General features: G+C 44.4%; 1 protein-coding gene across 1 annotated transcript in view; it reads right to left on the bottom strand.

Annotated features, from left to right (window-relative positions):
• Positions 1-2,740: 2,740 nt before the first annotated feature.
• SLC18A1 (solute carrier family 18 member A1) overlaps positions 2,741-18,124 on the bottom strand; it is a 118,157-nt gene continuing 102,773 nt past the window's right edge. The window contains exons 11-15 of the mRNA XM_075343061.1: positions 18,044-18,122; positions 17,905-17,956; positions 14,394-14,577; positions 14,113-14,246; positions 2,741-4,240 (exon numbers count right to left, since the gene is read on the bottom strand). Of these exons, the coding sequence (XP_075199176.1) occupies positions 4,100-4,240; positions 14,113-14,246; positions 14,394-14,577; positions 17,905-17,956; positions 18,044-18,122 (590 nt within the window). The 3' untranslated portion in view covers positions 2,741-4,099. The remainder of the gene's footprint in view (positions 4,241-14,112; positions 14,247-14,393; positions 14,578-17,904; positions 17,957-18,043; positions 18,123-18,124) is intronic.

The raw sequence follows: 18,124 nt of genomic DNA, 5'->3' as shown, positions 1-18,124 counted from the left end.
TATTTCTGTTAATGTTGATGATTATGGCTTACAGCCAATGAAAACCCAAAAGTTATCTCAGAAAATTGGAATAATTACCACAAAACACCTGCAATATATTCTGCAAACCTCTCTTAGTCAACCGTAGGGTATGTCATGTCATTTAACAGATCTGATCACGTTGTGTATGTTTACATTGCATGTCACGGCCCTTGTCTCTTTATGTAATATTACTGTACATGTATTTACAGGTTTTAGTTCTGTGCCCGCTTGTATTCTATGATTGTGTTTTGAACAGTACTGCTCTGCTTCAGTATGCATGCACATTATTGTATATTATTACTACATTATTTTACATGATTGCCATGTTAAGACATATTATAATGCATGCATATATTGTATATACTTTGTTTTACTTTTTTTTTTTTCTCCTTTGTAAAGACTGATATTGTCTATTTTTCATTTACTAGATCATTTTGCCCATATGAAGGCTCTGAATATAAGAGCCGAAACGTTGGCAAAACTGACGGTGTGACTTTTTGCAGAAATTACAAAAAATTACAAAATAAAATATTTTCTCACATTCCCACGTGTGCCAGAAATCTGTATTACATAGAAGGCAGTCATTGACACACTCCACAAGGAGGGTAAGCCACAAAAGGTCATTGGTAAAGAAGCTGGCTGTTCACAGAGTGCTGTATCCAAGTATATTAGTGGAAAGTTGAGTGGAAGGAAAAAGTGTGGTAGAAAAAGGTGCACAAGCAACCGGGATAACCACAGCCTTGATAGGATTGTTAAGAAAAGGCCATTCAAAAATTTTGAGGAGATTCACAAGGAGTGGACGCTGCTGGAGTCAGTGCTTCAAGAGCCACCACACACAGACGTATCCAGGACATGGGCTACAAGTGTCACATTCCTTGTGTCACCACTCATGACCAATAGACAACGCCAGAAGCGTCTTACCTGAGCCAAGGAGAAAATGAACTGGACTGTTCTCAGTGTCCAAGGTGTTGTTTTCAGATGAAAGTAAATTTTGCATTTCATTTGGAAATCGCGGTCCCAGAGTCTGGAGGAAGAGTGGAGAGGCCACAATCCAAGCTGCTGAGGTCTAGTGTGAAGTCTCCACAATCAGTGATGGTTTTGTGGAGCCATGTCATCTGCTGGTGGAGGTCCACTGTGTGTTATCAAGACCAAAGTCAGCGCAGCCGTCTGCCAGGAAATTGTACAGCTCTTCATGCTTCCCTCTGCCGACAAGCTTTTTGGAGATGGAAATTTCATTTTCCAGCAGGACTTGGCACCTGTCCACACTGCCAAAAGTACCAATACCTGGTGTAATAACCACAGTATCACTGTGCTTGATTGGTCAGCAAACTCGCTTGACCTAAACCCCATAGAGAATATATGAGAGACACCAGAGCCAACAATGCAGACGAGCTGAAGGCGGCTATCAAAGCAACCTGGGCTTCCATAACACCTCAGCAGTGCCACAGGCTGATCTCCTCCATGCCACGCCGCATTGATGCAGTAATTCATGCAAAAGGCGCCCCAACCAAGTATTGAGGCATTTACTGTACAGACTTCAGGAGGCGCCAACATTTCTGAGTTTAAAATCATGTTTTTCAGTTGAACTTATATAATATTCTAATTTTCTGAGATAATGACTTTTGGGTTTTCATTGGCTGTAAGCCATAATCATCAACATTAACAGAAATAAACACTGGAAATAGATCCCTCTGTGTGTAATGACTCTAAATAATATATAGGAATAGATCCCTCTGTGTGTAATATCTCTATATAATATATCAGAATAGATCCCTCTATGTGTAATGACTCTGTATAATATATAGAAATAAATCCCTCTGTGTATAATGACTCTATATAATATATAGGACTAGATCCCACTGTGTGTGTGTGTGTGTGTGTGTGTGTGTGTGTGTGTGTGTGTAATGACTCTATATAATATATAGGAATAGATCCCTCTGTGTGTAATGACTCTATATAATATATAGGAATAGATCCCTCTGTGTGTAATAACTCTATTTAGGAATAGATCCCTCTGTGTCTAATAACTCTATATAATATATAGGAATAGATCCCTCTGTGTGTAATGACTCTATATAATATATAGGACTAGATCCCACTGTGTGTGTGTGTGTGTGTGTGTGTGTAATGACTCTATATAATATATAGAAATAGATCCCTCGGTGTGTAATAACTCTATATAATATATAGGAATAGATCCCACTGTGTGTGTAATGACTCTATATAATATATAGGAATAGATCCCTCTGTGTGTAATGACTCTATATAATATATAGGAATAGATCCCTCTGTGTGTAATAACTCTATATAATATATAGAAATAGATCCCTCTGTGTGTGTAATGACTCTATAATATATAGGAATAGATCCCTTTGTGTGTGTAATGACTCTATATAATATATAGAAATAGATCCCTCTGTGTGTAATAACTCTATATACAGTAATATATAGGAATAGATCCCTCTGTGTGTAATAACTCTATATAATATATAGGAATAGATCCCTCTGTGTGTAATGATTCTATAATATATGTGTTTCCCTTTTTGCATTGAATTACTGAAATAAATTAACTTTTTGATCATATTGTAATTTATTGAGATGCATTTGTACCTTTGGTTGAGCCAGAGGAGGTTCATGTGATGCAGGTGCTATGGTAATGGAACTATAAAAGTGGCTTTATGAGTCACATGATAATTAGCAAATAGCAAAAGGTGCTTGAAGCACATAATAAAAAATCTGACACATACACCAGGGGTTTTTTTTAGCACACCTGCAACAATATTTCACCATAATGCAAAAAAAAAAAATTCAATCACTTCACCAACAACCACAAAAATATATGAGACAGTATAAGGTGATTTTAATAAATTAAGGGATAAAAAAGAAAATTGTAAAGCAAAGGTGGCGTTCGAGTTCACTAGCTTGGTGGATGAAATGGATCATTTTGGTAACTCAACTGTGAAGTCGAAATATAAAAAACTTTCGAGTTGTGACTCTGTTCAGACAAAAAGTTGTATGGACCCCTAGTAAAAGACCTCTGTGGGCCACACTGTACCTATGTATATTCCCTATTCACAGGGGCATTCAATCTAAACATTTATGGTGAATCCTCAGGATATGCCTGGATGCTGACCCCACCACTACGACCTGCTCTTCTCTCCAGAATGGGAGGGGTCCTCAAATCCTATCCATCCTGGTGAAGCTGTCCCTTGGCGACTGCGGGGGGGGGGTCTAAAGTTGTGGTCAATCTCAACTGTTCCTATAGTTCCCATAGAAGGGAATAGATATACCATCCCTCCATTTGTTCAATGTGTGGATGTGGAAGCCAGATGTTACCTCACCAGGTGGGACAGAGGTGGAGTGACCTCTGGTTCTGGACATAGATACAGGTAGGGAATATTCACAAATGTGTGAAATCCCTTTAAAAGTGTTGCCCAGGATTATAAAAACAAGTTTTTTGTGGTTGTATGTGGTATTACAGCTTACCAACTTTTAGTTCAGGGGAGCTGAGCTCTTTCTGGTAAAATGCCACCATATGTTTCTAATCCTAGACAACCCCTTTGAAGCTTTAGTACCAAAGCTCTTTTTGGCTGGAGAAATGTGTCCCGAATCAAGGTGGATTCATTTCTAGGAACTTTGTGAATCTGTAGAGCATTACCAGCTTCACAGGTACATAAATGGGTATAACTGGCCAACTTTTGGATGCAAGGATGGCATCTCTGCCATAGAGGAGGTCCAGGAGGGTCAATTTACCGAGAAGGTCCAGTTGACAAAGACCACCATAAGGACTGAGATGCTAGTAAAAAGGGAGAAGCAGTCATGATGCACATGACCCTACCACGGAGAGGGGGGTTGAACCAATGCAGATCCCTCCAGCCCTGAAATGTTGGAGATAGTAACCAGCTTGGTGCCCGTCTTACATGACTTGTTTCCTTGGACAGGGATGACTAAAAGGCTTTACAAAAAAATAAAGATGTTTCACTGATGGAAGTTTTAGACATTATAAGATGCAGTCCATGAAGGAGCTGATAAATCAGGACACCGGTAACAATAGGCAGGTTCCTTCATCCAACAGGTCTCAGCGAGGCATCCTCCTGCTCCTGTGATGAGGGATGCTGATGTCATCATCACTACTGTGGTCAGAGAGGGGAAGATCTGGGGTATGGTCCTGAGTTGCATAAGTCCTGGTTTGCATAGGGCATTCTTGGGTCAGGATAGCCTGCAAACAAACGATAAGTTATGTTAAGCAAATACATTAATACCTACTATACAGGCAGAATATGCTGTTGCAATGGGGTCCCTTGATTAGGGCGTCTCGGTATCAGTGTTAATGTGTAGTGGCCAAATAAGCCCCAGGTCCTATGTCTCTCCCAGAATGTTAGAAATTGTGGTGTTTACTGCACCAGAAGGTAGGTTGTCTGCCTGTACTCAGATCCAGATAGCACAAACCAGAGGAAATCTACAAAATAAGCTGCTCTTTAGCTGAGTAATCATTTTGTTATTTTAGGGACACTGTTGTGGCATACTAGGGGCACTGTTGGTGTTTGAGGGACTCGTAATATGCATTATTACTTACTACGTAAGGGTTCAATAATAGGATGGAGGGCACATAGAAGGCATGAGGCATCACTATTGTGAACTACGGGGTTCTTTTGGCTGTGTGGGAGGCAATTAGGGGGCATAACTATAGGTAGGGGGAACTAAGAAAGATTCATCATGGCAAAAGTGACATTAAGGGGACATCACTACTGAGAGGGTCACCAAGAGGTCATCAGTATTGTCAGGGCCTGTTCTTCTGTGTGGAGTGACATCACTACTGTGAGATGACACTAAGGGGGCATTGCTGCTCTCAGAGGACAAAAAGATGGCATCTCTACTGTAAGATGACACTGCGGGGGCATTATTGCTGTGAGAGGACTCTGAGGATGAGTACTGCTGTGAGAGGACACTGAGAAGTAGAGATAGGCGAACCCGAACTGTAAAGTTCAGGGTCCGTACCGAACACACGGTGTTCGTGCACACGACCCCGAACACAAGCTTTCTGGGACGTTTGTGTTACAGTTCGTGTTACAGTTCGGGTCCAGGGGCTCTTAAACAAAAAAAGCACGTTATTAAAAAAGCATTATGATCATACTCGTACAGGTCCCGCGACGCGTCCAGCAGAATCATTGCTGCTCCCCCCAGTAAGCACCTCTGGCTAAAAGGACCTACCGTGACTGTGACATCATACCCATGTGAACAGTCACGTGTGAATGTTGTATTACTTCACTGGCTACAGACTGGTCATGTGAGCATGACATCATCAAAGGTCCTGGCGCGCCGTGCAGTCCACATCCACCCCAGAAAATGGCCCTTTCATAGAAGCAACATCTTCTGGCGCTGTATCCAACTCCTCCAGTGGCCCTGGTGACGGGTGGCCCGCTGGGTAATAAGGTGTTAATACTAGCTTTGTTTTACTAGCTAGTATTAAGCCATAGATTCTTAATTTCAGGCAAGTTTGACCCGGCCATTAAGAATCTTCAATAAAGGGTTAAAAAAAGACACCACACAGAGAAAAAATACTTTATTAGAAATAAATACACAGACACACTTAGAGACTCCATTTTTTTTACTCCCTCTCACACCTCCACGATCCTGGTCTTCTGTCTTCTTTCTCCTTCAACCCATGCAGCTCTACTACATCAGACATCACAGGGGAGGAAGATGCTCCTCCTCCCCCGTGCAGTCTAATCACTCAATGAGTGAGCAGAGGCTGCGGGTTGGTAAGCGGTGACGTCACCATTGCAATACTAACCTGACCGGCGGGTTACTATAGCAATGTGATCTCCGATCACCTGATTCCCGGCGCCGCTATTCACCGGCTGTGGCAGCCAGTCCCTGCATGTGGGCTGACTTGGTAAAGAGCGCCGACATGCAAAGACGGAGAGCCAAGCATGTGCCCAAGCATCTTGCCGGTACACGGCACTCACCGAGTATACTGAGTACGGAAATGCTCGTGCGAGCACAGCATACTGGCGAGATGCACTGACAGGACCTACCATGACGTCATACCCATGTGACCAGTCTGTAGCCAATGAGATAATACACACGTGACTGATCACATGCTATGACGGCACGGAAGCTCCTATCATCAGTGCTGTTTACCGGAAGGCACAGCGATGATCGGAAGGAGAAGCGGCGGGAGACAGAGTCTGCAGAACGCGTCGCGGGACCTGTAAGTATAATGACAATGTTTATTATTAACTATATTCTTTATTTTACAGCCCCCACGCCCCATCACATAACTGTAAAGTCCAAGTTCGGTGTTCGGACGCAAGTTCGCGTCATATCAGAACCCGAACGCGAACTTTACAAAATGTTCGGGCGAGTCTCATCGGGGGTTTGTCCATCCCTACTTAGAAGGGCATAACTACTCTGAGAGGACACTGAGGGGACATTACTACTGTGAGAGGATACTGAAGGGACATTACTACTGTGAGAAGATACTGAAGGGGTATTACTACTGTGAGACGACACTGAAGGGGTATTACTATTGTGAGAGGATACTGAGGGGGCATTACTACTGTGAGAGGACAGTGAAGGGGCATTACTACTGTGAGAAGACACTGAAGAGGCATTACTACTGTGAGAAGACACTGAGGGAGCAGTACTACTGTGAGAAGATACTGAAGGGGCATTACTACTGTGAGAAGACACTGAAGGGGCATTACTACTGTGAGAAGACACTGAGAGGGCATTACTACTGTGAGAAGACACTGAGGGGGTATTACTACTGTGAGAAAATACTGAAGGGGCATTACTACTGTGAGAAGACACTAAAGGGGCATAACTACTGTGAGAAGATACTGAGGAGGCATTACTACTGTGAGAAGACACTGAGGGGGCATTACTACTGTGAGAGGATACTGAGGAGACATCACTACTAGAGATGAGCGAACCGGTCCCGGTTCGGCTCGAGGCCGGTTCGCCGAACGGGGGTCCCGTTCGAGTTCGGCTCGTCGAACGTTCGACGAACCGAACTCGAACGTATAGGCTATAATGGGAGGCAATCACAAACACATAAAAATGCATGATAAATGTACACAAACAGTTAATAAACATTGCCATAACACTTACCGGTCCTCGCGATCCCTTCTGCACTCTGTCTCCTGCCGCTATTCCATCCGATGATCGCTGAATCCTCCCGGTGACCTGCACTGCCAGCAGAGATGCAGGACCTATCGTGACGTCAAAATAGCCATGTGACCAGTCACGTGGCTATTATCTCATTGGCTACAGACTGGTCACATGACTATGACACGTCATGTAGGACCTGCGAGTGCATCTCTCCGGTACACGGTGCACATATGTGTATCGCCGTGTACCGGCGACATGCTCTAGCACACGGTCGACTCCCCGGTTCCGTTAGGGACCGGCTGACACAGCCGGTCATTAACGGAGATCACCGTTGCCATAGCAACGCAGTTAGCGGTGACGTCACCGCTAACCGCGGCTCCGAGAGCACCGTTGCTATGGTAACGCGTCTGTCAGCGTTACCGCTGTTACCGCTAGCAGCCAGCACTGATCACTCACGGAGTGAAGGCTGCACGCTGCTTCACGATTGTAGTGAGGATTGTAGTGAGGATGGAGGTTCCCCAGCCCCAAGTGATGAGCTGGTGAATCTCATCCTTCCTCACTACAATCGTCACTACTACTACACTAGTGATGATTGTAGTGAGGATGGAGGTTCCCCAGCCCCAAGTGATGAGCTGGTGAACCTCATCCTCACTACAATCGTCACTACTACTACACTAGTGATGATTGTAGTGAGGATGGAGGTTCCCCAGCCCCAAGTGATGAGCTGGTGAACCTCATCCTTCCTCACTACAATCGTCACTACTACTACACTAGAAAGAAAGAAGACAGAAGAGCAGGATCGTGGAGGGCTGACAGGGGGTAATAAAGATGGAGTCTCTAATGTGTCTGTGTATTTATTTCTATTAAAGTATTTTTTCTCTGTGTGGTGTCTTTTTTTTAACCCTTTATTGGAGATTCTTAATGGCCGGGTCAAACGTGCCTGACATTAAGAATCTCTGGCTTAATACTGGCTGGTAAAACAAAGCCAGTATTAACTCATGATTACCCAACAAGCCACCCGGCTCCAGGGCTGTTGGAAGAGTTGGATACAGCGCCAGATGATGGCGCTTCTATGAGAGCGCCATTTTCTGGGACAGCTGCGGACTGAAATCCGCAGCAGAGGCGCCCACAAACCTCGGGCTAACCTGTGCTGCGGATTCCAATCCCCAGCTGCCTAGTTGTACCCGGCTGGACACAAAAATGGGGCGAAGCCCACGTCATTTGTTTTTTAATTATTTCATGAAATAAGTGAAATAATTAAAAAAAACGGGCTTCCCTATATTTTTGGTTCCCAGCCGGGTACAAATAGGCAACTGGGGGTTGGAGGCAGCCCGTGGCTGCCAGCTGTACCTGGCTAGCATACAAAAATATGGCGAAGCCCACGTCATTTTTTTGGTGGGCAAAAAACTTCTGCATACAGTCCTGGATGGAGTATGCTGAGCCTTGTAGTTCTGCAGCTGCTGTCTGCTCTTCTCCATACAGACAGACAGCAGCTGCAGAACTACAAGGCTCAGCATACTCCATCCAGGACTGTATGCAGAAGTTTTTTGCCCCCTGAAAAAATTATGTGGGCTTCGCCATATTTTTGTATGCTAGCCAGGTACAGCAGGCAGGTACGGCTGCCCCCAACCCCCAGTTGCCTATTTGTACCCGGCTGGGAACCAAAAATAAAGGGAAGCCCTTTTTTTATTATTTCATGAATTTCATGAAATAATTAGAAAACAAATGACGTAGGCTTTGCCCCATTTCTGTGTCCAGCCAGGTACAACTAGGCAGCTGGGGATTGGAATCTGCACCACAGGTTGGCCTGAGCTTTCTGGGCCCCACTGCTGCGAATTGCAGTCTGCAGCCGCCTCAGAAAATGGCATTTTCATAGAAGCGCCATCTTCTGGCGCTGTATCCAACTCTTCCAGCACCTGCCTGCTATACCTGGCTAGCATACAAAAATATGGCGAAGCAATACAAAAAATGCAGCGGGAGCCCATATATATTTTTTTTAATTATTTATTTAAATAACTAAAAATAAAATGGGCTTCCCTGTATTTTGATTGCTGGACATCACAGTGCTGTAAAAATAAATCTTTAAAAAAATGACGTAGCGCTCCGCGGTATTTTTGATTCTCAGCGCAGATAAAGCAGACAGCTATGGGTTGCCACCCCCATCTGCCTGCCGTTACCTTGGTTGGCAATCAAAATACAGGGAAGCCCATTAATTTTTTCTATTTAAAAAATAGTTAAAAAAAAATGACGTTGGGTCCCCCCATTTTTGATAGCCAGCTAGGGTAAAGCAGACGGCTGTAGCCTGAAAACCACAGCTGGCAGCTTTACCGTGGTTGGGGATCCAATGTGGAGGTCCCCTCGGGCTCTTTTTTATAATTATTTTATAAATATTAATAATTACACAATAAAAGTAGGGTCCCCCCCAAATTGGATCACCAGCCAAGGTAAAGCGGACAGCTGTGGTCTGGTATTCTCAGGGTGGGAAGGTCCATAGTTATTGGGCCTTCACAGCCTAAAAATAGCAGGCCGCAGGCACCCCAGACGTGGCGCATCCACTAGATGCGCCAATCCTGGCGCTTCACCCCAGCTCATCCCGTGCCCTGGTGCAGTGGCAAACCGGGTAATAAATCGGGTTGATACTAGCTGTAAAGTCACCTGAGATCAAGCCCAGCAGTTTGTGATGTCATGGCGTCTATTAGATACCCAACATCATAAACTGTCAGTACTAACAAAAACAAAAAAAATCGACAAAAGAAATTTATTTGAAAAAACAGTCCCCAAAACATTTCCTCTTTCACCAATTTATTGTAAGAAAAAAAATAAAGGGGTCCCACGACGACTCTGGACCGTCTAGAATATGGGGGAAGACACTCAGGGAACGTATCCCCCATTTTCTAGGAGTGCGGACCCTTCATGTGAGGAGTGTGGGTGCAATGAATCTGCACTCACTCTCCCCGGGTCCACAGCAGCAGAGTCCATGTCGTAATGGTTGCTACCAAAGCTGCAATGCCCTGCTCATGAGGTAAGGGAATGCCTAATCAGGAGAACTACTGTAGAGGAAGCTCTGCTCACTGGTATATAGGTGCTCAGAGGTAATAATAGATAAAATTAGTGAGTAACCTCGGCACTCTAAATCTCCCAGACTAAGTCAGTAAGTCCCAATGGATAGTAATGCAAAATCACTCTTTATTGGTTCTTATTAAGAACATTTTTTTTTTTCATAAGCATATATGTTTTTGTCCAAAACAAGTTACAATTGACGTTTCGGCCTGAGCCTTCGTCAGATTGGACTTATCTGCATGTAATCATGAAAAATGACAATAATCAGTATCACATAAGAGTGAGAGAACAATAACATAAACTCGAACAATGTAGAGGTACAATTGGGATGCAGCAAAAAAACTGCAACACAGCAAGAAATGAAACACATGATACAAATGTCATAATACAGTACAAGGACAATATAGTAATGACAAATATGGGGTCAGAGTAGACTTAGACAGCTCTGGTACGAAAGAGATGTCAATCATAAAGTAACATGTGCAGTAGGTGTAGAGCTATAGTATGCATGGCAGAGCTAATGGGTAGACTGACCATAGAAAAAGAACGGAGAAAAAGTGGAGAAAAAGTGGATAAAAAGTGGAGAAAAAAATGGAGAAAAAGTGGAGAATAAATGGAGAATAAGTGGAGAATAAGTGGAGAAAAAGTGGAGAATAAATGGAGAATAAGTGGAGAATAAGTGGAGAAAAAGTGGAGAAAAAGTGGAGAAAAAGTGGAGGAAAAGTGGAGGAAAAAATGGAGAAAAAGTGGAGAAAAAGTGGAGAATAAATGGAGAAAAAGTGGAGAATAAGTGGAGAAAAAAATGGAGAAAAAGTGGAGAAAAAAGTGGAGAAAAAGTGGAGGAAAAAATGGAGAAAAAGTGGAGAAAAAGTGGAGAAAAAAATGGAGAAAAAGTGGAGAAAAAGTGGAGAAAAAAATGGAGAAAAAGTGGAGAAAAAGTGGAGAATAAATGGAGAAAAAGTGGAGAAAAAAAATGGAGAAAAAGTGGAGAAAAAGTGGAGAAAAAAATGGAGAAAAAGTGGAGAAAAAGTGGAGAAAAAAATTCTCCACTTTTTCTCTATTTTTTCTCCACTTTTTCTCCATTTTTTTCTCCACTTTTTCTCCACTTTTTCTCCACTTTTTCTCCACTTTTTCTCCACTTTTTCTCCACTTTTTCTCCACTTTTTCTCCACTTTTTCTCCACTTATTCTCCATAAGTGGAGAAAAAGTGGAGAAAAAGTGGAGCACCCTTTGGTGCCTTTCATGTGGCACTAAGGGTTGCTTAGCTTTGTATTTAGCCAAAAAAATGAAAAAAAAAAATGACGTAGGGTTCCCCCTAGTTTTGTAGCCAGCTAGGGTAAAGCAGACGGCTGCAGCCTGCAGACCACAGCTGGCAACCTCACCTTGGCTGGTAATCCAAAACTGAGGGCACCCTACGCTGTTATTTTAAATTAAATAAATAATTTAAAAAAAAAAAAACACGTAGGGGTCCCCCAAAATTGGATCACCAGCCAAGGTAAAGCAGACAGCTGGGGCCTGATATTCTCAGACTAGGGAGGTCCATGGTTATTGGACTCTCCCAAGCCTAAAAATAGCAGGCCGCAGCCGCCCCAGAAGTGGCGCATCCATTAGATGCGCCAATCCTGGTGCTTCGCCCCAGCTCATCCCGCGCCCTGGTGCGGTGGCAAACGGGGTAATATATGGGGTTAATACCAGATGTGTAATGTCACCTGGCATCAAGCCCTGGGGTTGGTGAGGTCAGGCGTCTATCAGATACCCGACATCACCAACCCAGTCAGTAATAAAAAAAAATAGACGACAAACACATTTTTATTTGAAAAAACACTCCCCAAAACATTCCCTCTTTAACCAATTTATTAGAATGAAAAACAAATCCAGGTCTGCTGTAATCCAAGGGGTTGCCATGACGATCCACACTGTCCCAGTCAATGAAGAGCAGGATGTTCCCCATTGGCTGGGAGAGCAGTGCAGTGACCTGAGCTAACATCAATGGGTCAGCCCAGGTCACTGCAGGGGGGTGACAAGTGCTGCTGTCAGCGAGGTGCATTACCTGCGCTGATCTCCAGCACACTGACAGCCCCTGTCACTGAGGTCAATGACCGCCGCCTTCACAGCCAAATATCGCGAGAGGTCCGTGACGTCACCGCTAGTGTCAGTCTCGGGTCGGAAGCGAGAGGCGATGTGACAAGCGGCGGCCATGGAGGACAGTGACAGCGCTGAGGTCGGGATGGCGGGACTTCATCACCGCAGGTAAGCCGAGCGGGACCATGTGTGTGTGTGTGTGTGTGTGTATATGTGTACATGCCGCGGGCAGGAGGGGGCGGAGTGAGCTGAGCGGGGAAGTGTGGGCTTCCTGCACGTAACTAAGATAAACATCGGGTTACTAACCAAAGCGCTTTGCTTGGATACCCGATGTTTATCTTGGTTACCAGCTTGTGGCAGGCTGCCAGCGATGGCTCCTGCACACTGTAGCTGGGGGGGGGGGGGAGGGGGGGGTGCGTGTGTGAGAGTGTGTGTGTGTGTATGTATATGTGTACATGCCGCGGGCAGGAGGGGGCGGAGTGAGCTGAGCGGGAAGTGTGGGCTTCCTGCACGTAACTAAGATAAACATCAGGTTGCTAACCAAAGCGCTTTGCTTGGATACCCGATGTTTATCTTGGTTACCAGCTTGTGGCAGGCTGCCAGCGATGGCTCCTGCACACTGTAGCTGTAAAAAGCCCTGCTTTTCGCTGCTAGAACCGTTCTCGAACGTATCTAGAACTATCGAGCTTTTGCAAAAAGCTCGAGTTCTAGTTCGATCTCGAACAGCCCCAAAAATCACTCGAGCTTAGAACTGGAGAACCTCGAACCACGAACCGCGCTCAACTCTAATCACTACTGAGAGAGTCACTAAGAAGTCATCAGTATTGTCAGGGCCTATTCTACTGTGTGGAGTGACACTAAAGGGACATCACTACAGGGAGATGATACCAAGGGGGCATTACTGCTGTCAGAGGACACATTACTGCTGTCAGAGGACACTGAGGGGGCATTACTATTGTGAAAGGACACTGAGGGGGCATTACTACTGTGAGAGGACACTGAAGGGGCATTACTACTGTGAGAGTATACTGACGAGGCATTACTACTGTGAGAAGATACCATGGCAGCATTACTACTGTGAGAAGACACTGAAGGGGAATTACTACTGTAAGAGGATACTGAGGACACATTACTACTGTGAAAAGACACGAGAAGATACTGAGGGAGCATTACTACTATGAGAGGATAATCAGTACTTATTACTGCTGTGAGAGGACACTGAGGGCTCATTACTGCTGTGAGAGGACACTGAGTGGGCAATACTACTGTGAGAGGACACTGAGGGGGCAATACTACTGTGAGAAGATACTAAGGGCGCATTACTGCTGTTATTGAACACTGAGAGGACATTACTACTATGAGAGGATAGTAAGGGGGCATTAGTACTGTGAGAGGACACTATTGGTGTGAGAGGACACTGAGGAGGCATTACTGCTGTGAGAGAACACTATTCCTGTGATAGGACACAGAGGGCATTAGTACTGTGCGAGGACACTGAGGGAGCATTACTGCTGTGTGACTATTACTGTGTACTACCAAAAGAAGGAATATTACTGTATAAAGACATGATCAGGACAGGGCAGTATTGCGAGTGTATGGACAGGTAGTAGGCAGGGTTTGAGATATTACTTAATGTAAAAATTGATGCTACATATTCCGCAAAGTTTATCCCTCTTTTTTTCTTTGAAAAAATGGAAGAAGCAGCTGAAAGCCATCTATGAGGGCAAGAGCTTGTGTCAACCTGGGGATAAGCCATAGATGCCCCTCAGTTTAGTATTTTTCTTATATTTAAAACATTTATTTTTTGCTTTATAAAAATTAAAAATTGTTCACCAGTTTCTCTTCTTTGGCTGGTGGGCTTCTAAGGAAGAAACACAGAGGCGCGTAGAGGATGTTCAGAACTCCAGTGATCACCATTAACCAAGGGAAACCAATGGCCTTTGCAATTGCTCCACCCATTGAAGGTCCTGAAAAGAAAAATTACATAGTATATAATATATGGGCCGGAGTACAGTCCTGAGATATTCGTAAGTTATTGTATAGATGGTTTCATTTATAGAGGTGCAAAATATTACATAGGTAAAGTAAATAGTATACAAAATAATATATCTTACCCAATGCAAATCCCATGCATAGAGCAATGTCCGAGATAGCGTATATACCACCATACACCGATGTATGACGTAGATCTACTAGGTTTCCCATGATGGGCATGATTGATGCGTCAACCATTCCAAGAGCGATACCAATGCCAGCATTAGGACCAATAAGACCATATATGTTGACAGCAAGTGGAACCTAAAGAAGAAAGTAGTGTATAGATGTAGAAATAGAAAACTTTTAGTGTTTTTTAGCATTTTTGTTTTACTGCTAGACTTTTTATTTAATTTTTGACCGCTATCATTAATACACTCGACGTGGTATGTAAAGTTTCGAGTCCAACATACCAGGACACCTAATGGAGCCTATGTAGTCCTGAGATTAACTTCGTTCACTGTCCTGAGAAAATTAATAGCCCAACTAGTATGAATACAAGTAGACTGGATGCCGTCTAAAAGAATATCCCTATCTAATATTAGGATATGCCAGAATATTATGTTCAGTATGGGTTCAATCAACCCCCTAATACAAAGGGACAAATGTCCATTCGATCTATTTAGCAAATGGTGGGAACAATGGAAAATCTTTAGTTTAGTGAAGGTCCCGAGCATTGACATCACAGGAGCCAAATGCAGACGCCAGGTGCCACTCCCAGGGCAGTGACCTGGACTGTGGCAGCTGACTCCCAGGGCAGGGATGGACATGGGGACAAACAGGCAGAGTCTCTAGTACAGCAGGGACCTCCAGGAACTCTGAGGTAGAAGGCACGGCCAGGGACGATGGACAGAGTCTCTCGTATAGCTAAGACCACCAGGGTGGCTGAGCCAGATGGTACGGCCAGTGTGGATGGGCAAAGTCACTAATAGAACTGGGACCACCGGGATATCGGAGACAGAGGGCACAGGTAGGAAGGATAGACACCGGGGTACCAACAGGACTGGGAGACAGGTAAGGACACTGTATACTGTAATAGGAAGCACAGCGGACAAGCGGACCAGACAACTAGCTGGCTAGGGAACAAACCACAAACTAATCATGTTGATCAGGCACCTCCCCTAGTGGCAGAGTGCCTTAAATACCCAGTGCCTCTCAGTGATAGCCTGAGGCACTTTCATGACATGCTGGTCCTTTAAGAGGAGGGTAGCGGTGCACACTATAGGAGTACTCCCAGAGGGCCTGTGCAGCATGCACAGGTCCCAGGAGAGAGAAGCAGGAAACACCCACGTGGAGGACCGCGGGGAAGCCGTGCAGCGTGATGCGGGCCGGCCTCGGTGGTGAGTGAGTGGGCATCCCTGCATGGAGGAGTGTGAGCGGTGCAGAGACAGCGGTGTTAGACAGATACGCAATGATCAGTATGGGATGGCATATCTTTGTTTTACTAGGAAAATTCTTTTAAAGAGTAACCACCAGCTGTTTTATGCTGCCCAATTTTTGGGCAGGCTTCTGTTCTGGGCACAGAATTAACTGTTCTGCCATAGATCCCATTCAGTTTCTCCACTCTGCTTGGCTTGAGTGACAGTTTTCTCCCTATTTGTATTCAGAGCCTGTCAATCCTTCCAAGACCTGTTAATTAAGGAACCTGCTGCTTGTAGAACCGTATGTAACGTTGGAAATGTACTCATTCATTTAGCTCTGGGGCTCATTTTTAGTATAAGCGTACATGCCCACGATCAATGTTCACAGTGTTTTGGACACAGCATGCAATGTACAGTACAAGCACAGTGGATGGGATTTTTAGAAATCCTGTGCCCACTGTGCTTGTTTCTGCTGCATCAAACACTCCATAGGGAGAACACAAGCGAGAGACCGCAGCGCCCCGAACACTGATCGTGGACACGGCCAGCTGTGGTCTTCTGCGTTCTCCTACAGAGGAGACTCGTGGCCCCACAGGTCAGGACCCGCCTATCCAGGATGCAGCAGGTCTTGATTGTGGGCATGTACCCTAAAAATGCTGATGTTTACAGATGAGCAAACCAGTGGAAGTTCGGTTCAGCCGGACTTTTGAAACAGTTAAGGCCCCATTACACGCTACGATTTATCTGACAATCTCTTAAACGATGTGACATGCCCAGATCGTAGTTACGATTTACAGAGATCGCACATAGGTCGTTTATTAGCGGTCACACGTAACGATGTCACAAACAACACAAGATCGTTCAGCGATATATTGTTTGACCCAGGCGGTCGTGTGGATGTTGTTCGTCGTTGGCAGGGTGTCAAACGTAGCAATATGCTGCGTTCCAAACAACGAACAATATTTTGAAACTGAACGACGTGTCAACGATCAACAATTTTCATTCTATTTGCAATCGTTCAGAGTCGCATGTAGGTGTCACACGCAACGACGCCGCTAACGATGCCGGATGTGCATCACAGAATCCGTGACCCCGACGACATATCGTCAGATAAATCGTAGCGTGTAACGGGGGCCTTTAGGGTTCAGATCCGGACTTGACCTGATCCCCAATGGAAGTCACTAATTGGGCAGTTCAAGTCTCCGTCCACATGCTGCCAGCCATAAAGAGATCACTCCTGGGGCAGGTGGGCGGGGTTTTTCCATTTTTTGTTTGGTGCACACTACATCTAATCACACTGTTGTTTCCCCCGGTGACAGCTGATCAAACACTTCAAGCGGGCTGAGCACCGAGCATACCCAGGCACAGCAATACTTGAGCAAGTGGTCAGCATACGTAAAACATTCAAACTCCGAATCGAACACAAACTTTACAAAAAACTAACACCGAAAACCGAACCTTGGGTTTGCTCATTTCTACTGATGGCATCCTCAACCATGAACTCATACTTAATTTTGTATGTTACATGTGGCTATCAATACTCGGACTTTAATACTCATAGGAACAACCATGTTGGCATAGAATTATAGAAAACAGGTGTCCAAATGAGTTAGCGGACCCTCTGCCTAAATGGTTAAATAGTCACTGTCATTTCAACAAACTTTGTATAAATCAATAGCACAAACGAATATATGAAACTTTATATAATATCAGCGATATATGCTTCTTTCTTCACCTTCCCAAAAAACTTCTGTTCCACTCTAAAAAAACTTTTTCAAATCAAAATGGACAACAACTTCATTAAAGGGTCAGATTAAAGCTTCAATGGAAAGGGAAATAAGTAATGTGGAGCACTCTGCACAATGAGATGCCTTGGCAGAGACACAGGCAAATTTTTCGGCAGATTTTTCACATTTTTTTCAATGCTGAATTCACAGCCACACTGCTCTGTAATGTCCTCCATTCTACTGCTGCTCCTGAACATTTGCTACATAGAGACAGTAGAGCAAGTATCCTTCATGTCTGTGTGCGCTGTGCATGGGAGACATAATAACAGTCTCCACCCACCAGCTCAGAGACATCTGTAAATTAGAGATAGGGCCTACAGAGCGGAAAACCTATAAGTAAAGCAGAATACAAGTCACATAATGGCCAGAAATAGTGTTATTTCTCAAGTACTCACACATGGCTGCTGGTTTATTTAACCATATACAGAGCCTCCAATACTCACACATAGTAGACTGATCCCCACAACGATCATTCCCAGGAGAGTGCACAACCACCTGAAATAAAGAAGATGCCGACTGTTTCTTTAGTTCCAGTCCAGTATTTCATGACATAGAAATTATGTTGAATTATAAAAGACCCACCTGCCCATCTTGTGTGCCAAAACACCAAATAGGTTGGTGCATAAAAGATACGAGATGCTGGCAGGGAGAAACGCCAAACCT

Source organism: Anomaloglossus baeobatrachus, chromosome 4, assembly GCF_048569485.1.
Source record: "Anomaloglossus baeobatrachus isolate aAnoBae1 chromosome 4, aAnoBae1.hap1, whole genome shotgun sequence".
Lineage (NCBI taxonomy): Eukaryota > Metazoa > Chordata > Amphibia > Anura > Aromobatidae > Anomaloglossus > Anomaloglossus baeobatrachus.
This window is presented reverse-complemented; position numbering and strand designations above follow the sequence as displayed.